At 45.4% G+C, this 22,689-nt stretch overlaps 1 protein-coding gene across 4 annotated transcripts in view; it reads right to left on the reverse strand.

Annotated features, from left to right (window-relative positions):
- Nucleotides 1-4,527: 4,527 nt before the first annotated feature.
- The window catches only part of TP53INP1 (tumor protein p53 inducible nuclear protein 1), a 93,865-nt gene continuing 75,703 nt past the window's right edge, over nt 4,528-22,689 (reverse strand). For all 4 annotated transcript variants that reach the window (XM_033933182.1, XM_033933178.1, XM_033933181.1 and 1 more), the window contains one exon: nt 4,528-5,869. In XM_033933182.1, coding sequence (XP_033789073.1) covers nt 5,620-5,869 — 250 coding nt within the window. In that variant the 3' untranslated portion in view covers nt 4,528-5,619. The remainder of the gene's footprint in view (nt 5,870-22,689) is intronic.

The raw sequence follows: 22,689 nt of genomic DNA on the forward strand, positions 1-22,689 counted from the left end.
GAAGGACGAAAAGTACTATGGTCCCCACCCTATATCCAGTTAACAACACTAGCCAAGTCAGGAGGTTGCTTAGGCCTTTTCTAAAAAGAAGCTGACCCTTGTAAAGAAAGTCTGCTGAAAATGGTCTTTGAGGCAGAGTCCCCAGCCCAATGATGGATTCAAAGAGTCCAGTGTGCTGACACCTCATAAGCTGAGACTTTACTAAGAATAATGAAGAGATCATAAAGGGCATCCTCCACATAATTAACACTGTCCCATCACTATATGGGGGCAGGCATCCTCTTCCACAGAGGGTTCATGAAGCAATCTCGAGAGACAAGTACATGCCGCAAAGGAGGCTACCACCGCAGCCTTGATACCTGAAGAAGCTACCTCAAAAAACCTTTTAAAGATAATAAGCATGCTGTGATCTTGGAGTCATGAAACAATATGCCCCTCACCACTAGGAAAGATCTTGTGCCAGGTGACCAGCACCATGGCGGAATCCACCTTTGGCTGCTCAAAACTGCTGAGCAGCAGGAACCAGTGGAGAAAGTGTAGCTATAGCTTTGGAATTGGAAAGAGCTTTCTGGAATCCCACTGGCCAGTCACCAAACCAAAAAGCTACGGGTGGAACAGAAAAAAGGAGGAGGACAGCACATTAGAACAGTCCATGATCGAACACCGAGATGTAGATGGCTGAGAGAGTCAAATTTAAGCCCTTTCAGGACATCAGCATGAAATGGTAGAGATAGTCTGCGGATGGTGGGGATCCTCACTCAAATCTGAATACTCTGAGATATCATGCTGACAAGTCCCTGCAGGGGTAGCAGCAGCAGCAGCAGCAGCATCTAAAAGAGACATGTGTCAGGAGACAGGATAGGCATAATATCCATGCGACAACTAATGCAAATTGAGATCAGTCGCAACCGGAAGAGAGGGCTTCCGCAAAGGGACCTCCAGCACCAGAGTGACCAGTCTGGAAGGCGGCGACGTGCCCATCAGTTGCATCAAATGAGCTGGGTCCGAACAGCACGCTCTCCAAAAGAGCTAAAGAAATCCAGGGAAAATGCACACCCCGCGGTCACTGCTGAGTCCAGCTGAGGCTCCCAAACCACACAAAAAACATACGCAGACTTAGAACGCAGGTGTTTGGCACCAGTGTCCATAATGGCCAGTAGGCCAGGCTTTTAGCCCCAAACACGGACCCAGGTCAGTTCCTCAGCCCTGGAGAACCCAGAGGATGCGAATCCTGAAGCTCACACCCTTCTCCCCAGCGTGCTGTGGCACGTGGTACACAAACACTGTTCCAGCACCAATTTAGAACAATCCATACATGCAGTCGACAGATTAGGGGCTGAGGAGTCCATCCCACTTGATTTGCAACAAAATCAAGGGGTTTTGAGGCAGAAATCAAAATTTGAAAAAAAAAAGATCAATTAAAATTCAAGATGGCCGCTGCCAGCAAATTCATGCCAAAAACAGCAAAAATAAAGAAAATCTGAAAATTTAAAATTTAAAAAATAGCAATTTGGGGTGGTGGGAGACCTGAACTCTACTCTCAGAAACTCTGAAAAATGAGTTTTACAGAATTCCACAGACCACCCCCGAAACTCCCATAGGAAATAATGGAGGTGTACTTACACAGTCTGTGAAGTGCCTGCCTGCCAGCTCTGTTACACTGCAGCTGAATAGAGGAAAAGGATTTTCTGCCTCAGAAACTGCTTCAAATTAGCAAACTTGAAGATCTTTGGACTGCCAGTCAGACTGTAACCTCTGCCCCCACGGAAACTCTCCAAGTGAGCAGGGGCGGGAAACACAGCCTGTGTCCTGAACCCCAAAGAGATATTTTACTCAGGACTCATACAGCCTACACTTAAACCCCTGACAGGGTTAGAGGGCAAGCAAACTCCCAGGGAAATGGACCCCAAGTCTGAGATGGGTGCACAAGCAGGCTGGCTCCAAAGATCCACCAATGTTTCTCTGTGAAGCAGCAGGCTGGCTCCACAGGACTGCATCCTTTCCTCTTGCAGAGGGCACTGCACTCACAGTGTCTCATGGCACTGAAGCCACTGGAAAAAAAAAAAAAAACTTTAAGCGAAAAAGAGAAGATAAAGATGCAGAGCAGATCAAGAGACTTCTGCACAGATTGCTTGCAGATATTGAAACTGGGGGGGGGCTTTAACTCACTCTCTAAGGTAGGAGGAGCACATGCTCAGAAAGGCATTTTGATTTGTGCAACTCCCAGATTGCAGGAAGGGATTAAACACCTAGAATATGGAATTCAGAAGGGATGTAACAGAAAAATGAATGCTTAAGCCAGAAGGGTGCTCAATAGCATGGGGACAGGAACAGCCAGCAGGAAAAAAAGGTGATCGTACCCTATACAAGTCTCTGGTGAAGCCCCATTTAAAATACTAGATGTCCGGGGCGGTACGTGGAGAGACCCCCCCCCCAGGAAAGAGACTTGGGAGTACTGGTTGACAAGTCGATGAAGCCGTCTACACAATGTGCGGCGGCGACAGAAAAAGGCGAACAGAATGCTAGGAATGATTAAGAAGGGAATCATGAACAGATTGGAGGTTATCATGCCGCTGTACCGGGCCATGGTATGCCCTCACCTGGAATACTGCGTCCAGCACAGTGAGAGATTAGAGAAACTGGGCCTATTCTCCCTTGAAAAGAGGAGATTGAGAGGGGACATGATCAAAACATTCAAGATAATGACGGGAATAGACTTAGAAGATAAAGACAAGTTGTTCACCCTCTCCAAGGTAGAGAGAACGAGAGGGCACTCTCTAAAGTTAAAAGGGGATAGGTTCCGTACAAACGTAAGGAAGTTCTTCATTCAGAGAGTGGTAGAGAACTGGAATGCTCTTCCGGAGTCTGTTATAAGGGAAAACATCCTCCAGGGATTCAAGACAAAGTTGGACAAGGTCCTGCTGAACCAGAACGAACGCAGGTAGGGTTGGTCTCTGTTAGGGCACAGGTCTTTCACCTGGGGGCCACTGCATGAGCGGACTGCTGGGCGCGATGGACTACTGGTCTGAACCAGCAGCAGCAATTCTTATGTTCTTATGTGCATTTCTGGAGACCGCAACTTCAAAAAGATATAAATAGGATGAGTTGATTCAGAAGACAGCTACAAAATTGGTCAGTGGTCTCCATCATAACCATATAAGGACAGATGTATATATAGACCTTAATACATATACTCTGAAGGAAAGAAGGGATAGAGAAATTTAAATCTCTCTGTGGCATTAATGTAAGGAGGCAAGTCTATTTCAACTGAAAGAAAACATTGGAATGAAAGGACACAGGATGAAGTGAAAAGAATGTAGGCCCAGAAGCAATCTAAGGAAATACATTTTTACAGAAAGGATGGTGGATATGTGAATGACCTCCCAGTAAGAGATGGTAGAGACAAAGACTGTATCTGTATTCAAGAAAGCTTGGGATAAGTAAATGGGATCTCTTTAAAGAGAGATGGTAGATAAATGTGGATGGGCCATTTGGTCTTTGTCTGCAATCATGTTTCTATGTAATAACTGCAGCAGCATTTAGGAGTGTAGAAGGTCTTAAGATTGTTTTAAAAAGAGTAGCTTGCTTTTGGACAAGGTATGTGTGGGGAGGTGGGGGGGGGGGGGGGTAAATAACTCCTGTGCTCTAATTTTACTTCTTGCTTTCTAAGCATGCATTATGTGGTGATGATATACTATCAGTGAGATGGTATTTTGGTAGTAGTTTATCTTACTATGTTTTTTAAATATATTCTGAATCAACAATAAATGAAGAAAACACAAATTTGTCCAAAACAAAAATTCATATAAAACAGAGAACAAATTCAAATCAAGTTGTATTTAAATTACCAGACCTCAAATACCCAAGGCACTACTCAACAGATTTTTTTGTGCCCTTACTGGGGTGATAAATTCATCATCGGTCTTTGGTAAAGTGACTTGTGCTGTGCAAATTTATTTAAATATTACTTTTATATTTATTGAAAATTGATATTTAAATAAATTTGCACAGCACAAGTCACTTTACCGAAGACCGATGATTAATTTATCACCCCAGTAAGGGCACAAAAAAATCAGTTGAGTAGTGCCTTGGGTATTTGAGGTCTGGTAATTTAAATACAACTTGATTTGAATTTGTTCTCAGTTTTTAAATATATTCTGAACACATTCTTTGTGGCTGTAGGTACCAAGAGTTTATGTAGGTACTCTACCAATGCCTATTGTCCTTTGGACTACTCTATAGCCATCTTTATATTCGTAAATTTATTTAAAAATTAAAAATAAAACCAAACACATCACTTTTCTCCACATTTGAGGTATTTAAAGCAAATATTTTCTAGTTCAGTTATAACATGTCAGATCCTACACCTGTACCCAATCCCATTTTAGGTAAGGTGTTTGGGGACAGAAGAGATATACCGTAGCATTCACTATTTCCCTGGAAGACCAACAGTGCTAGCATTTAATTCATAATATAAGATGCTAAACATTTATTATTGCTATTAGTTCCTGTTTACTAAGGCAAAACAAGGTTCAGCTGGTGGTTTTTTGTTGGGTTTTTGTGGGTTTTTTTTTTTTGGGGGGGGGGATTCTACTCCAAACTTAATTTATATAGACCAGGTTCTATTCAGTGTCCTCAATAAAAACATAGGAGTTTTTTTTTAGGCTTCCTCACGAATTCCACCCTCCCCCCCTTCACCCATTTAGGGTTAAAAAGGCACTATTAAAGGAAACTGAGTGACTGGATGGCTGAGAATCAGTGCTCTGGAACTTTTACTGAGAGGTAGCAAAAACTGACCTGCAATTCTACAAGCAGTTCCTTATCCCTGTGACATTATATCCCCAACTGAGAATTTAAGAAACTATATAATTAGATTTACTTTCTGATTAATAATTCAAAGGTCAAAATTTCCATTTAATTGTGTGCAAGTAATGACCAAAATTTCTTTTGGCCCCTCGAGATCTCAGTTGTACGTACAGTAACACAATAGTAGAAGTATCTGTATAGTGATTTTAACATAAACATGAATATTTCATTATTACAAAACACAGGTATCAAAATAGATATCTTTCCACAAAATTTAGTTCCTACTTTACAAAGTTCTGTAACTCATCTGTAACATCCATTAACTCAATATTTTAATGTATTGATGTGTAATATATACACAGATACATACACATACAAAAAGTTCTCAAGTACTGCCAAAGTGTTCCACTAAATTGCATTGACCCTGAGAATTGCAAAACCTTTTTCATCTAATGGTTTGAGTATCTATGGAATAAAATTTTTAACTGAAACCTTATGTATTCCACTTTTCAGACACTTCTAAACTTAAAAACTCATCCACTCATTAACAGTTCTAAAAGAGACATACAAACACTTGTACTTTGATATGTTTTGTTTTTAACCATTATAAAAATCATTTTTGAAAAGTCCTTAATCTTCAGCAAGGCATTTTGTGATACAGCATGTAAATGTTTTCAAAATTTGTGTCAGAACACTGATATCATGATTATGTTAAAAAAATTCTAAGAGTAAGATCATACCTTCATACATTTACAACAGACAAAACACAAGGGCAGCCTACTCTAATAAACCACATGAAAACCTCAAAACCCTTCAATAGTTGTACTGACGCTGACAAGGCTGGTGAACAAGGAGACTATTGTGTTTAATTTGCCTCGAGTGGCAATCCCTAGCAAGATTCTGGCGACGAAAACTGTTTCTCGTTAAGCTGTGCTTATCACTGTGTTCCTTTATCCACTGGGTATGCCGAAAGTGTTTTGTTTGCTCCAGAAAAGTTGCATGAGCAGCAAGAGCTGCAACATAGCAACTAATATGTTGGCCCATTTCATTCTGTGTCTCTGTTCTGCAAAAGAAACAGAAAGTTAACTTATTACTACTATGAATTATTTCTGGAGTGCTACCAGACATATGCAGTGCTGTACAGTCACAAATGAGACAATCCCTGCTTGAATGAGTTTACAATCTAAACAATCAAGACAAACAGGATGCTGGGTAGGGGTTACAGTGCTGTCATTAGTATAATTAACTCTTTATCAATTCTTGAAACAAAATCTAAGCTGTCCATGCCAAATGGTGTTATGAATTTTCTAGCAAAAAGTACACAATTACAGTGGTACCTAGGTTTACAAGCATAATTCATTCCAGAAGACTGCTCATAATCCAAAGCACTCGTATATCAAAGCAACTTTTCCCATAGGAGATAATGGAAACTCAGACAATTCGTTCTACAAACCACCTTGATGATAAAAGAGCACTAGCAGCCCACGCTGTCTCCGTGTCCTCATCTTCCTCGCGGGTTTGAGCGCCCTGCCAGGCCCCCTCCCGGGGCCTACAAGATGGCAACAACAGCAGGAAGCCAACTGTTGGAACGTAAAAGCGGCCGACATGGACGCCGAAGCAGCAGGAGAAAAAGTGGCTCACGGGGCCCAACCTCCTTCTCCTATGACACGCATAGGATTGTCTTGCGAACCTCCTTGTCACCCACCGGCGCAGCTCACTCCCCCTGCACTTGCTGTATTGTAAATGACCGTGTCGCCCTCCCCCTTAACTTTGAGTGGCACTTTCAACCCACACCGCCATCCAGTACGCCTCGACTGCGCATGCACCCGCAAAGCCAACATCCAGGGACAGATGCCGTCTCTCGCTCTCTACCAACTGGAGGCCACCAAAAAGAAGGGCGCGAGAATTTGGAGGTAGGTATCGAAAGGAGGGTGACAGGAAAGTTTTCTTTTGCAGATCATTATCTTTTGGGGTTTCCTTGGTTACGAGTTGACCATGTTGGGAAATTCAGCACATGCGTGTTTCAGAGAAATTGTTCAGGTAGCACTTGCGATGGTGGTTTGGAGGACTCATTTATCAATACTCGTTTTGCGAGTCAAATTTTACTGGAGTGTTTTGCTCATCCTGCAAAACACTCGCAAACCACGTTACTCGCAAACTGAGGTTTGACTGAATAATTTTTTTGAGAGAACAAAACATCAAATTACTGACTTCTGAATTATCTGTATTCCATTAAAATGCTCAACATCAATTTGCATGTTTCCTATTTTATAAGCCAAAAACAGCATCATGATGCAAAACAACATGATCTGAAGCAATAATACACTTTCTCTCTCTAGGCTTTATATGTAACACAATGATGGCACAGTGCCCACTCTATAAAGTTCACAATTTATTATTTATTTATTTTTAATGGAGACGCAGCTATGGGTGAAAAAATAGTGCTCACTGCCACCATCCATTGTAATTGACAATCAACGAGCCAACGGACCCTACTTGTCATTAGTACCTCTCCCATTCATTAATAATACAGTACTTTACTTAAATGATGGTGCTTATGCTTAAACTTTCATATCAAGCTCAAAACTATCCAAAAAATAAAACTAAAGTGCTTAAAGTGTTCTGCTGATAACTGCCATTGGCAATAATTTGCATAAAAAAGTCGATAATATTTAGCAAATTTGCACAAAAAAGACAATAATATTTAGCACAGTCTTGTTCTTATCCACAATTATAACAAGATAAGTTTAAATACTATTGACTTTTTTATGCAAATTATTGAAATCAAATGGCAGTTATCAGCAAAATACTAAGGGGCTCATAATCAAAACGGCAATACGTCTAGTTTAAAAACCCGCCCAAGTCGGCACTTGGATGACCTAAAAGTGCTGATAATCGAAATGGCTTTTTAGACGTATCTAGGGACATTTCAGATTTCCAAATGCCGCTGTGCGCCCAGAGCTAAAAGGGGCTTTTTTGGATGAGTGTTGAGGGTAGGATTTGGGCGGTATGGGCCAACCTAGACTTAGTCATCCTGCAGGGATAATCGAATGTTTTATGAGGCTGCCTGGAACTTATATGTTGTGACTTAAGAGAAAGTAAAAGCAGATATACAGTATGTAAGTGGCAAAAAGGTATCCAAAGTGACCAGATAACCACTACAGAGACAACATAAAGACCCCCACACACTCCCCCAGTGATCACTGATCCCCTTCACACTGCCACAAATATCAGAATAAAAATGTACATACCTGTCTCTGAACATCAGTACCTACTATATAAAAGCCTAGTAGAGCTGCACAGAGGTGTCTTAAGTAGCCTGGGGGGGGGGGCTAGTGAACCATAGAAAGGTGGACCCAGGCCCATAAGCCACTCTAACCACCATATTCATGGTGGAAAATGTGAGCCCATCAACCCCCCTCCCCCAAATCCTACTGTACTGCCATATAGGTGCCACCTGCAGTCATAAGGGCTATTGGGGTTATAGACAGATGGGTATAGTAGGCTTTGGGGGGCTCAACATTACTTATATGGGAGTTCTGGTGAGATGTTTATGTGGCACTCTTTTTGTGAAGTTCACAGCAGTGCCCTGTAAGGTGCCCCACTGCTCTGATGCCATGTCTGAGTGACCAGACTATCACATTGCTGGCCCCTCCCATGTCCAAAAGCTCTTGTTTCTGGGTGTTTGGGACTTGGACGAATATTTAGACGAGAAAGCACAGTTACTTACCGTAACAGGTGTTATCCAGGGACAGCAGGCAGATATTCTTGACTGATGGGTGACGGCACCGACGGAGCCCCGGTACGGACAATTTTAGAGTGATTGCACTCTAAGAACTTGGAAAGTTCTAGCAGGCCGCACCGCGCACGCGCGAGTGCCTTCCCGCCCGACAGAGGCGCGCGGTCCCCAGTTAGGATAAGCCAGCTAAGAAGCCAACCCAGGGAGGTGGGTGGGACGCAAGAATATCTGCCTGCTGTCCCTGGATAACACCTGTTACGGTAAGTAACTGTGCTTTATCCCAGGACAAGCAGGCAGCATATTCTTGACTGATGGGTGACCTCCAAGCTAACAAAAAGAGGGATGGAGGGAAGGTTGGCCATTAGGAAAACAAATTTTGCAAAACAGATTGGCCGAAGTGTCCATCCCGTCTGGAGAATGCATCCAGACAATAGTGAGATGTAAAAGTGTGAACTGAGGACCATGTAGCAGCCTTGCAGATTTCCTCAATAGGCGTGGAACGGAGGAAAGCCACAGATGCTGCCATAGCTCTAACTCTATGGGCCGTGACAGAACCTTCCAGTGTCAGTCCGGACTGAGCATAACAAAATGAAATGCACGCTGCAAGCCAATTTGACAACGTACGTTTATGACAACGTACGTTTAGTAACAGGACGTCCTTATTTATTCGGATCAAAGGACAGAAAGAGTTGGGGAGATGATCTGTGGGGCTTAGTACGCTCTAAATAGTAAGCTAGAGCCTGCTTACAGTCCAAAGTATGCAGAGCCTGTTCTCCAGAATGCGAGTGAGGTTTCGGAAAGAAGACAGGCAGAACAATAGATTGGTTGAGATGGAATTCAGAGACAACCTTAGGGAGAAACTTTGGATGTGTACACAGAACCACCTTGTCATGATGGAAGACTGTAAAAGGTGGATCCGCAACTAGTGCATGTAGCTCACTGACCCTCCTGGCAGAGGTAAGAGCAATAAGGAAAAGTACCTTCCAAGTGAGAAACTTGAAAGAAGCGGTAGCCAAAGGTTCAAATGGAGGCTTCATTAAGGCGGAAAGAACTACATTGAGATCCCAGATAACAGGAGGGGCTTTAAGAGGTGGTTTCACATTGAAAAGACCCCGCATGAATCTGGACCCCAAGGGATGAGCTGAGAGGAGTTTTCCATGGACTGGCTCATGAAAAGCAGCAATAGCACTGAGGTGGACTCTGATGGAAGTAGACTTGAGGCCAGAGTCAGACAAAGAAAGAAGATAATCCAACAACGTCTCCACTGCGAGGGAAGTGGGATTAAAATGATGAAGAAGACATCAGGAAGAAAATCGAGTCCACTTCTGAAGGTAACATTGCAGAGTGGCCGGTTTCCTGGATGCGTCCAGAATGGAGCGAACGGGCTGAGACAAAAGCGTATCAGTCGAAGTCAGCCCGAGAGATACCAAGCTGTCAGGTGCAGCGACTGGAGGATGGGATGTAGAAGGGTCTCCTGATGTTGTGTAAGCAGAGAAGGAAACAGTGGAAGAAGAAAGGGTTCCCTGGAACTGAGTTGAAGTAGAAGGGAGAACCAATGTTGCCTGGGCCACCGTGGAGCAATCAGAATCATGGTGGCTCGTTCCCTCTTGAGCTTGAACAAGGTTCTTAACATGAGAGGCAGAGGAGGGAAAGCGTACAGGAACAGATTGGACCAATCGAGGAGAAATGCATCCGCTGCCAGACGGTGAGGAGAGTAGAGTCTGGAGCAGAATAGGGGCAGCTGGTGGTTGTGAGGAGCTGCAAAGAGGTCTATCTGAGGAGTGCCCCACTGAGCGAAGATGGACTGCAGAGTTAAAGGATTGAGTGTCCACTCGTGAGGCTGGAGAATTCTGCTGAGCTTGTCCGCCAAGGAATTCTGTTCTCCCTGAATGTAGATAGCTTTCAGGAATAGATGGTGATCTGTGGCCCAAGCCCAAATCTTCTGGGCTTCTTGGCACAAGAGGCGAGAGCCTGTCCCACCCTGCTTGTTGATGTAGTACATCGCAACTTGATTGTCCATGCACAGCAGAAGGACTTGAGGAAAGAGAAGATGCTGGAAGGCCTTGAGGGCATAAAACATTGCTCTGAGTTCCAGGAAATTGATGTGATGCTTCATTTCCTGAGCTGTCCAAAGTCCTTGAGTTTGGAACTCGTTCAAATGAGCTCCCCAGGCATAAGGGGAGGCGTCGGTGGTGATGACAAGCTGATGAGGAGGTAGATGGAACAGAAGACCTCTGGAGAGATTTGAGGATATCAACCACCATTGTAGAGACTGACAAAGAGATGATGTTACAGATATGTGACGTGAGCAAGGATCCATCGCTTGGGACCACTGGGTAGCTAGGGTCCATTGAGGAGTGCGCAGGTGAAGACGTGCAAGTGGTGTGACATGAACTGTGGAGGCCATGTGACCCAAGAGTATCATCATTTGCTTGGCAGAGATGGAACGTTGTGGAAGCATCTGCTGACATAGAGATTAACATAAGAACATAAGAACTGCCTTCTCCGGATCAGACCTTCGGTCCATCAAGTCCGGCGATCCGCACACGCGGAGGCCCTGCCAGGTGTACACCTGGCTTAATTTATAGTCCACCATATCCTTATATGCCTCTCTTAAGGAGATATGCATCTAGTTTGCTCTTGAAGCCTAGGACGGTCGATTCCGTCATAATCTCTTCTGGGAGGGCATTCCAGGTGTCAACCACTCTCTGAGTGAAGCAGAACTTCCTGACATTAGTCCTGAACCTGTCCCCCCTTAGCTTCATTACATGTCCTCTAGTCCGTGTCAAATTGGACAATGTAAATAATCTTCTCTGCTCTATTTTGTCGATTCCTTTCAGTATTTTGAAGGTCTCGATCATATCCCCACGCAGTCTCCTTTTCTCAAGGGAGAACAATCCTAGTGTTATAAGTCTGTCCTCGTATTCCAGTTTCTCCATACCCTTCACCAGTTTTGTTGCTCGTCTCTGCACCCTCTCCAGCAGTTTTATATCCTTCTTTAGGTAGGGAGACCAATGTTGGACGCAGTATTCCAAGTGTGGTCTGACCATTTCCCTATAAAGCGGCATTATAACTTTCTCCGATCTACTCGAGATTCCTTTCTTTATCATGCCCAACATTCTATTTGCCTTCTTTGCCGCTGCCGCGCATTGTGCCGACGGCTTCAGGGTCCTATCTATCAGTACACCCAGGTCCTTTTCTTGTTCACTCTTCTCCAGAGTTGCACCTGACATTGTATACTCGTATTCCTTATTTTTATTGCCTAAATGCATTACCTTGCATTTCTCCACATTGAACTTCATCTGCCATTTCTCCGCCCATGTTTCTAACCGACACAAGTCGCTCTGGAGTTTCTCTCTATCATCCTGCGATCTGATCGCCCGGCATAGTTTTGTATCGTCTGCAAACTTGATGATCTCACTGGATGTTCCTTCCTCCAGGTCATTGATATAAATATTAAAAAGGATCGGCCCAAGTACTGAGCCCTGGGGTACACCACTAGTCACTTTCTCCCAGTCGGAGAACTTCCCATTTATGCCCACTCTCTGCTTTCGGTTTTCCAGCCATTTGCCTATCCACCTTTGTATATCCCCCTCTATGCCATGGCTTTGTAGTTTCCTGAGAAGTCTTTCGTGTGGAACTTTGTCGAACGCTTTCTGGAAGTCCAAGTATATTATGTCCACCGGCTTCCCACTATCAATTTGCTCGTTCACGGTCTCAAAAAATTGGAGTAAATTCGTCAAACATGATTTCCCTTTCCTGAATCCATGTTGACTGGGTTTCATCAAGTCATGTGCGTCCAAGTGCCGGACTATGCTATCCTTGATCAGTGCTTCAACCATCTTGCCAGGGACAGACGTAAGACTCACAGGTCTATAGTTGCCCGGTTCCCCTCTCGATCCTTTTTTGAAAATTGGGGTGACGTTCGCTATCCTCCAGTCGTCCGGTATCTGTCCAGTTCTGATTGTCAGGTTTGCAAGTTTTTGCAATAACTCTCCGATTTCAACCTTCAATTCCTTTAAGACTCTCGGATGAATCCCATCCGGTCCAGGGGATTTGTCACTTTTAAGTTTGTCGATCTGATAGTATATCTGGTCTAAGTCCACTTCAACTGTGGTGAGGCTGTCTTCTATTTCTCCTGCAAACACTTTCTCCGCTTCAGGTATTGTTGAGGTGTCCTCCTTCGTAAAGACGGACGCAAAGAAGGAATTTAGTTTGTCTGCGATTTGTTTATCTTCCTTGATGTACCCTTTTCTTCCCTGGTCGTCCAGGGGTCCCACTGCCTCTTTTGCAGGTTTTTTCCCTTTCACGTATCTAAAGAAGGGCTTGAAGTTTTTGGCCTCCTGGGCTATTTTTTCCTCATATTCCTGTTTTGCATCCCTCACCGCCTTGTGACATTTCTTCTGATCATCTTTATGTTTGTTCCAGGCTTCGGTTGTCTTTATGCATTTCCATTTTTTGAAAGAGTCCTTCTTTTCTTTTATGGCTTCCTTCACCTGTATGGTAAGCCATGCCGGTTCTCTTTTGCTCTTTGTTCTCTGATCTTTGGAAATCCTCGGAATGTAGAGATCTTGTGCTTCTGTGATAGTATTTTTCAGTAGGGTCCATGCCTGATCAACCGTTTCAAGTTTGTCCACCATCTTCTCGAGTCGTTTTTCTACCATGGCTCTCATGCTATCGTATTTACCCTTTTTAAAGTTCAAGGTGGTGGTTAAGGTTTTGGCATGTTTCCCTTTCCCGATGTCAAGTTTAAAGTTGATTACATTGTGATCACTCGTTCCCAGTGGAACCATGACTTCCACTTCTGTTATCGGTCCCGTGAGGCCATTTAGGACCAAGTCCAAGGTGGCGTTGCCTCTTGTCGGCTCTTTTACCATTTGTTCCAGGAAGCAATCCCCTAGCACCTCCAGGAACTTGGCTTCCTTGCCGCAGTCGGAGGTTGCTAGTTTCCAGTCTATCCCTGGGAAATTGAAGTCTCCCAATATAATTACATTGCCTGTCTTGCATTCTTGTTTGATTTCCTCCATCATTTCTGAGTCAGTTTCCTCCGCCTGTCCTGGTGGACGATAGTAAAGGCCAATTTTCGTATCTGCGCCATATTGACCAGGAATTTTGATCCAGAGTGACTCAAGCTTCTCTTTCATTTCTGTTGTAACCATTTCAACAGAATCTATTCCCTCTTTAACATATAGAGCAATACCTCCACCTTTCTGCCCTACTCGATCTCTTCTATACAGTTTGTATCCCTGTAGTACTGTGTCCCATTTGTTTTCTTCATTCCACCATGTTTCTGTTATGCCAATGATATCCAATATGTCATGTCTTGCTATTGTCTCTAGTTCCCCCATTTTGTTACCCAGACTTCTAGCATTCGTATACATACATCTAAGTTCCCTTCGTGTTACCTTTTTGGACCTTCTACTCTTGGCTGTCCCTGTAGTTTCAATTACGGTATCATTTACTGCTCCTGTGTTATCACCCTTGTTTGCTGTGTGGTCGTCCCCTCCTGTGTCTGAGTTGTCCCTTCCTGCTTTTTCTCCCTTATTGGCTGTGAGGTCGTCTTCTCTTGTGTAGGTGTAGTTGTCCTTGGCTTCTTCGTCGGGGCATCCTGCTATCCGTACCATCGACCGGTGGTCGACTGTCGGCTTTCCCCTATCTTTCAGTTTAAAGCCTTCTCGATTGCCTTCTTCATGTTGCCTGCCAAAACTCTTGCTCCTTCCTTGTTGAGGTGTAGTCCGTCCCTTCTGTAGTACTTGCTTTTCCCCCAGAACGCCGTCCAGTTGCGCACGAAGTCGAAGCCTTCTTCTTCGCACCATCGTCTCATCCAGGCGTTGATTACTTGCAATTCCCCTTGTCTCTTTCCATCCGCTCTTGGTACTGGGAGGATCTCAGAGAAGGCCACCTTCACCTCCCTGATCTTCAGTTGTCTTCCGAGTGAGCGGAGCTGGCCCTTCAGCTCTTCCCTATCATACTTCCGCCCGCTCACATCATTTGTTCCCACGTGGATAAGTACAGCGGTGTCCTCTCCCCCTGCTCCATCTATGATCCTGGAGATCCTGTTGGTCACATTCTTCACTCTTGCTCCAGGCAGACAGGTGACAACTCTGTCCTCTCTTCCTCCTGCGGTGTGGCTGTCCACATGTCGTATGATGGAGTCGCCTACGATGATCCCCATCTTCTTTATTCGGGAGTTCCTTGGGGGGCGTAGGTCCACGTCCTTGGAGTAGGGCCAGTCTTCTTCCTCCAATGATACTCTTGAAATTGTTTCCTGTTCTTTGGGTGGGGCGATGTCTTCCTGTGCTCTCACTATTCCTCCTGGTGTGCGGTTGTCTCCTACCTCGTCTTCAGTTTCTTCTGTGTTTGCATGGGTGTCTTCTCTCCTCACATCGGTTTCCTGAGTACAGTTTTCCAGCCCTGGGATCTCTACGTGGTGCTGATGAGCTTCCTCTATGAACATTTCTAGTTCCTTGACCTCGTCGTTTGGGCTGTACTCCACTAGAATCTTCTCCTGTGCTCGGATTCTGTCTTCGAGTTCCATCACTGTTCCTTCCAGTAGTCTTACCTGGTATTTCAAGTTATCCATCTCCATGCATCGATTGCAAATGTATGCCTGGATCCCCGAAGGGAGGTAGTCATACATATTGCAGCCGATACAGAAGACTGGAAAGCTCACCTTCTGACTTCCTTGGGCTTCCATTTCTTGCTTCCCTCGTGTGTGCTTGTGTCCCTTGCCTGCTGCTTCCTTATGTTGCTTGCCTTGTTGTCTCTTTTGTGTGTGCTGTCTCCGCTCTACTTCACCTTGATTGTATGTGTGGGTTTGTTCCTTTGGCGTCTGTCTCTTCCTTACCTTCTGTGTTTGTCGCTTCCTTACCGTTCAGTCCTCCTCGGATTGAAGCGTTTGAAGACGGTTGGATGGCAGGAACGCTCTCATGAGGACTGTGTCCAAGACTGCTCCAATGAATTGAAGTCTCTGAGTGGGGATGAGATGAGATTTGGGTAGATTGATCTCGAACCCCAGCAAATGTAGAAATAGGATGGTCTGGTTGGTGGCCTGGAGTACTATCTGAGATGAATTGGCCTTTATCAACCAATCGTCCAGGTAAGGAAACACCTGAAGTTGGTGGGAACGTAGAAAAGCAGCCACCACAATCAGACATTTGGTAAACACTCTTGGAGAGGAGGCAAGACCGAAGGGTAGCACCTTGTACTGGTAATGACAACGATTGATCATGAAGCGTAGGTACTGCCTGGAGGCCAGATTGATCGGTATGTGAGTGTATGCTTCTTTGAGATCGAGGGAACATAGCCAGTCGCCTTGATTGAGAAGAGGGTAAAGACTGGCTAAAGAGAGCATTCTGAATTTCTCTTTGACCAAGCATTTGTTGAGATCGCGAAGATCTAGGATGGGTCCGAGATCTCCTGTTTTTTTGGGAACTAGAAAATAAAGGGAGTAGAATCCCTGCCCCTGTTGATCTAGAGGAACTTCCTCTATGGCGTTCAGAAGGAGGAGGGATTGAACCTCCTGAAGAAGGAGTGAAACCCGAGGAGTGTTCAAAGCAGACTCTCTTGGCAGACTTTGGGCAGGAAGTGTCTGAAAGTTGAGAGAGTAGCCGTGGCGGATGATGTTGAGGACCCACTGATCTGAGGTGATGGTTTCCCAACGGCTTATGAAAAGAGTAAGGCGTCCTCCTATGGGCTGCGGAAGGTGGGCAGCAGGATGGAGACTGGCTATGTCCTGGAGAACCAAGTCAAAAGGGTTGAGTGGATTTTTGTGAAGGGGGAGGCTTCACCTGTTGTTGCTGCTGTGCTGGTCTAGCAGCTTGCCTCTGTTGTTGCCTCTGACGCCTGGGTTGTTGCGGGGCCTGTGGTAAAGGACGAGCCACAAATCTACGCTGGTAGGCCGACTGCTGGCGAAAAGGCCTGGTAGGTGGGGGTTTTCTTTTTCGTTTTAAGGAGAGTGTCCCACCGAGTCTCATGAGCTGAGAGCTTTTGGGTAGTGGAGTCCATGGATTCTCCAAACAGCTCATCCCCCAAGCAAGGTGCATTGGCCAGGCGATCTTGGTGATTGACATCGAGTTCTGAAACTCTAAGCCAGGTCAGTCGCCGCATGGCCACTGACATAGCCGTGGCCCTAGAGGTCAGCTCAAAGGTATCATAGATTGATCTGACCATGAACTTACGAAGTTGTAAGAGCGATGAAGAAGTTTGGCGAAAGGCAGATCTTTTACGGTCAGGAAAGTATTTCTCAAAAGTTGACAAAGTTTGAATGAGATGCTTAAGGTAGAACGAAAAATGGAAAGCATAGTTCCCAGATCTATTAGCTAGCATCCCATTCTGATACAACCGCTTGCCAAACTTATCCATGGCCTTACCTTCTCTGTCAGGAGGGACAGAGGCGTACACACTAGCCCCCGTGGATTTCTTTAAAGTAGATTCCACTAGTAAAGACTCATGGGGGAGTTGCGGTTTGTCAAAGCCAGGAATAGGTATGACCTTATATAAGGAGTCCAGTTTGCGAGGAGCTCCTGGAATGGTCAAAGGTGTCTCTAGATTTTTATAGAAAGTCTCTCGCAAAATATCATGGAGAGGCAATTTTAAGAATTCCCTTGGAGGCTGGTCAAAGTCCAGTGCATCGAGAAATGCCTTGGATTTTTTGGATTCAGCCTCCAAGGGAATAGAGAGAGAGTCGCACATCTCTTTAAGAAAAGAGGTGAAAGAAGTTGCATCAGGTTTGGAGGACGGATCTAAACCAGAAGGATCCTCGTCCCCTGACGAACACTCTCCCTCAGAGAGGAAAGGCTCCTCTGAATCACCCCACAGATCAGGGTCCCTCACTTGAAAGCTACGGTCCCGTGACTCCGGTGTGGAGGGTTCTAGGTGTCGAGTTTTGTGAGTCGACTTACCAGACCTCTGAGAAACGGTACCGGGAGATGTTATCGGGTGTGCCGGTGCCGAAATTTGCACCGCCTGGTGTAAAGACCTCGGTTCCGGCGCTAAAATTGGCATGGACACTGAGGAAGCTGTATGTACCGGTACCGACAAAGTGGATACCGATAAAAGAGGCTGCTCCACTGCCGGTACCGGTAGCTCAGACCGGACCGGGACTGGAAGGCTCGGTGTCAGAAGAGCAGGCAGGAGCTGCTGCAATTGCTCTTTGAGCTGTACTTGCAGGACGGCGGCAATTTGCTCGTCCAGCGAAGGCACCGGTACCGCTTTTTTCTTCTGCGGTACCTTTGGTGCCGCTCTACACTCCGAAGAGGAACCCGAGGTCGAAGGGCTAACCTCAATCGGAGCGGAGCGCTTCCGCAGGCGCCTTGAGGCCGGCAGGATTGGGCTCGCTGCCACTGAGACCGGAGGGCGCTCCAGCAGGGAAGGCTTCTTAGCCGGCTTACCTGAGGGATGCGACGCCGGTGTGGTATCGCGCGGTGTCGAAGAGGTAGGTGCCGCCGAATCCGACATCTCGGTACCAAACAACAACCGCTGTTGAATCTGGCGGTTTTTTAGAGTTCTCTTTTTCAGAATGGCACAGCGGGTGCAGGTGGACGCCTGATGGTCAGGACCGAGGCACTGTAAGCACCAATTGTGCGGGTCGGTAAGAGAAATGGGCCTCGCGCACCGCTGGCACTTCTTAAAACCGGGTTGGGGGGGCATGAACGTAAAAACGCCTTCTGCCAAATCGAAGGCCGAGGCCTCGATGGTGGCAGCAGGCCCCGCCGGGGCGAACCCGAAAAAATGAGAAAAAAAGAAAGGAAAATTATTCTCTCTTTTTTTTTTTTTAAAAGAAATAAGAAAAAAAGGAATAAAATATCGAAAAGGTTTACGCGAGCGGGAAGGCGTGTGAGAAAAAATTTCAACAGCCGTTGAAAGTGCGTCTTCTTAGCTCCGCGGAAACTAAGAAACTGGGGACCGCGCGCCTCTGTCGGGCGGGAAGGCACTCGCGCGTGCGCGGTGCGGCCTGCTAGAACTTTCCAAGTTCTTAGAGTGCAATCACTCTAAAATTGTCCGTACCGGGGCTCCGTCGGTGCCGTCACCCATCAGTCAAGAATATGCTGCCTGCTTGTCCTGGGATAATATGGTATAAAGATAGATGTAGTGGCGGTCTGGACGATCAGATGGACATACAGATGGACGATTAAAAAAAGTATACTTTACACATATTTTTCGAGAATAGACATTTGTACCCTGCCGACTTTGGATGACTAGCACCCTATGTCCAAATCGAACTTAGATATATGTTTATGCCCCTCCATGTGCTTTAGTTTTATTTTTGACCTAGTTTTGAGCTTGATATGAAAGGCATGTTTGACACAATTAAATTACTGTAAGCACAAGCACTATCATCTGAGTAAAGTATTATTGTCAATTACAACGGATGGTGCCAGTGAGCAATATTGTTTCACCAATAGCCTCCTCTCCGTAATAAAAAGTTTTGTAAGATAAGTGCTGTGCTATCATTCTGTTGCATATAAAGCTTAGTGAGATCGTTAATTATTGCTTCTGATCCTATTTTATAAGGACAAAAGGATGTCCCATACTGGGTCAGACCTAAGGTCCATCAAGCCCAGAATCCTGTCTGACAGTAGCCAATGCAGATGACAAGTATCTGGCAGGATCCATTCTTTATTGTTCATATAAGGAAAAGTGGTGACTTCCCTAAGTTAAACTGTATGCCACCTTGTGTGAATTTCCTCAAATTTATTTATTCAATTTTCTATACTGTTCTCCCAGGGGAGCTCAGAACAGTTTACATTAATTTATTTAGGTACCCAAGCATTTTTCCCTGTTTGTCCCATTGGGCTCAAAATCTATCTATGTACCTGGGGCAATGGGGGGATTAGGTAATTTGCCCAGGGTCACAAGGAGCAGCTTGGGTATGAACCCACAACCTCAGTGTGCTGAGCACCGTAGCTTTAACCACTGCCCCACACTCTCCCCCAAACGCATTAATAAATCCCAATAAAGCCTGCATGGCAAATTAATGAAAAAACCCTGCATAATAGTCCTAAATATGCGCTAATTTGCTTTAAATGATGCCTGTCAGTTTAATGGACTGCCTTCTACCCTTTGTACTATTTAAAAGGGTAAACATTTCCCTACTTGTTTTATTGATCACTCTCTCCTCAAAAATGGATTTCCTGTCCTATTAACCCTCTTTCTTCCTCCCCTCTTAAAGTCAATCAATTTGTACCTTTGCTTAATCTTTGTAAACCGCATAGAACTTTAAGGTATTGCAGTATATAAGCTGTTATTATTATTATTATTTATTCTTTCTAGCCAACAAATGGATTTTATAATCCTGTTCCAGATCAGCTATCTCCAAGGTGAAGAGCTCCAACTTGTCTCCCTAACATTTTAGCTGCCTTTCTCTATATCTTTTCCAGTTCTGCTATATCTGTTGAAATGAAAGGCTGGAAAATCTTCAAGCCTGTAATGAAAGTAACCAAGGCAGAAAGGAGCAGGCTACTCCAAACATCTGAGTGAATAAAGAGATACAGAGAGGGTGGGTTGTATGGAATCCTGCAGGGACTAACATTCTGTTAAGTCCCTTCCGGATTCCATATGCTAGGTAAAGAACCAATGCCACGTTAGCTAGAGAGGGATAAAAGAGCCTGTCTTCAAACCCAAGGTCCCGAAAAACAGCATAAGAACACAGTACCACAACCACTCGATAAAATTGGGCACAAGTATGAAGAGAGGACCAAGTAGCCACCCTGCAAAGATCATTAGGATGAATCGCGTGAGATTCCGCCCACGACGCAGCCACTCTTCTCATCAAGAGTGCTTTAAGCGAAATCAGCAGCCATTTGAATCTATTGAATGATCGAGAACCTGGACACCGGCCTAGCACAGCGAGGAGTAGCACTTAAATCAAGACGGAAAATCAGACAGCCTGAACTCAATTAGTTCTCTCCAAATAATGAAGCAAGACCCTCCAGACATCTTTGCGCTCTGAACCTGTTGGATGAAAAGCAGGCAACCTAACCTCCTAGTTGACACGAGACCACTGTTGGCAAGAAGAAAGGTACAGTAAGGAGGAAAACCACCCGCGTCCGTAATATGGAGAAAGGGTTCCCTGCAAGAAAGAGCATAAAGCTCCAAAATACACCATGCTGAGACAATGGTGACCAGAAAAAATGTATTGATCGGTAGGTCCAGAAGAAATTCAGTAATGGGGTTTAAGAAAGGATTGGACAATTACCTACTGGAAAAGGGGATAGAGGGGTATAGATAGAGGATTACTGCACAGGTCCTGGACCTGTTGGGCCGCCGCGAGAGCGGACTGCTGGACATGATGGACCTCAGGTCTGACCCAGCAGAGGCATTGCTTATGTTCTTATGTTCTTATCCTATAGTGGATCAAAAGGGGCTTCAAAAAGGCCCTGCAAAATGATGGTAAGATTCTATGAAGGGAAAAGAAGACACAAGGAGTATGCAGATGAAGCGCTACCCACCCCCCCTCACACACACACACCTGGACAAATCTGGAAAAACAGTAGGTGAACTAGCACCTCTGTGTGCCCGAAAACACAAAAGGACTGCAACCTGAACTTTCAGGGAGGCCACTGCCAGAATTTTGTCTAAACCCTCCTGAAGGGAAGCTAGGACTACCAAACTGGGAGCTTTCTCAGGCTCCACCTAATTCCTAGCACCCCACTGTGGGAAAGCCTTCCAGGCTTTGACAGAAGCCATAGGAGAGGGTTACTTCAAGTGCAAAGGAGCTGAGATAACTACCTCCGAATAACCGCCCATCATTAAGGCTGAGTGCTCAAGAACTATACCTTAAGATCAAAACGCTGTGGGTTCTCCATGGACACCAGTCCATGACTGAGAAGATTATCGATGAAAAGGGAGCCGGAGCTACTTGTCCCTGCTGAAGACATATGAGAACCGCATACTACAGACAGTGAAGTCAATCCAGAGCCAGGCCGGGATGTGTCACTGTCCTGCGGATGACCCGACCAACCAGAGGCTATAGAGGGAACATCATACAGGCACTTGTGAACCAGCCAGGGTCAAACCAAGACTAAAATGGTTAGGGCTCTTCAGCTTTGAAAAGAGACAGCTGAGGGGAGATATGATTGAAGTCTACAAAATCCTGAGTGGAGTAGAACGGGTACAAGTGGATCAATTTTTCACTCTGTCAAAAATTATAAAGACTAGGGGGCACTCGAAGTGACCTGGTTTGGCCATCTTGAGAATGGGCTACTTGGTTTGATGGACAATTGGTCTGACCCAGTAAGCATATTCTTATGTTCTTATATGCCACCACTGTGGCTGTGAAGAAACTTGCACCGCTGGCCTTGCCAAAGCTCCAGACAATTAGTCAACCAACATTGCGGACTAGGAGTCCACTGTTCCTGAGTGGAGCGAGCCCCGCAGTGAGCCCGCAACCCAATTGGCTGGCATCATCCACTCGGAAAACCAAAGCAGCCAGCCCTGGCCGAGAACCACCCCCTGAAGCCACCAGCTCAAATTGCTGCTAGGTGGCTCCAACAAGGGGAGCAAAATCTGAAGGGGGAAACTCAGTGGTATCACCAAGACAGGAGGGACTCCTGTCAAGGGCACATGGGTGCTCTGGCTCCAAGAATGCTGCCCGAGACCCCAGAATCTGCAGACAAAACTAGACCAAGAAAGCCGGACTGTCCAAGAGAATTCTCATCTGTTCATGAAGGTTCTGTCCACTGTCCCTGAGAAGGAACACACGACCCTTTCTGGAGACGAAGCGAAGCCCCAGAAACTTAATGACTGGGAGGACGCTAAGCGTCTCTTCCTGAACTTGCCAATGCCTGTAGCAGAGACACTATCATCCCCACCGCACCTTCTTACCCAATGAGGCGGGAGTCCAGATCACCCGCTGTCCCAGGAAGGTTGGACTTGGACTCCCTGCAGGCAGATAGCCGCCTCAAGTACAAGCACTTTGAAGAAAATGCAGGAGTCGACACGAGGCCCAAGCTGTGAACTAGAAATGCTGTTGAAGAACATGGAAACGCAGAAGCCTGCAATGCTCTGGGCAGATGGAAATATGGAGGAAAACCTCCAGATCCAAGGACAATATAAACTCTCCTGGAGACAGTTAGTACCATGTACTCTGTCCATTCAGAAAAAGGGAATTCACAAGAAGTAGGTGACCGATTGTAGATCCA

This window comes from Geotrypetes seraphini, chromosome 2 (genome assembly GCF_902459505.1).
Source record: "Geotrypetes seraphini chromosome 2, aGeoSer1.1, whole genome shotgun sequence".
NCBI classification, from domain to species: Eukaryota; Metazoa; Chordata; class Amphibia; order Gymnophiona; family Dermophiidae; genus Geotrypetes; species Geotrypetes seraphini.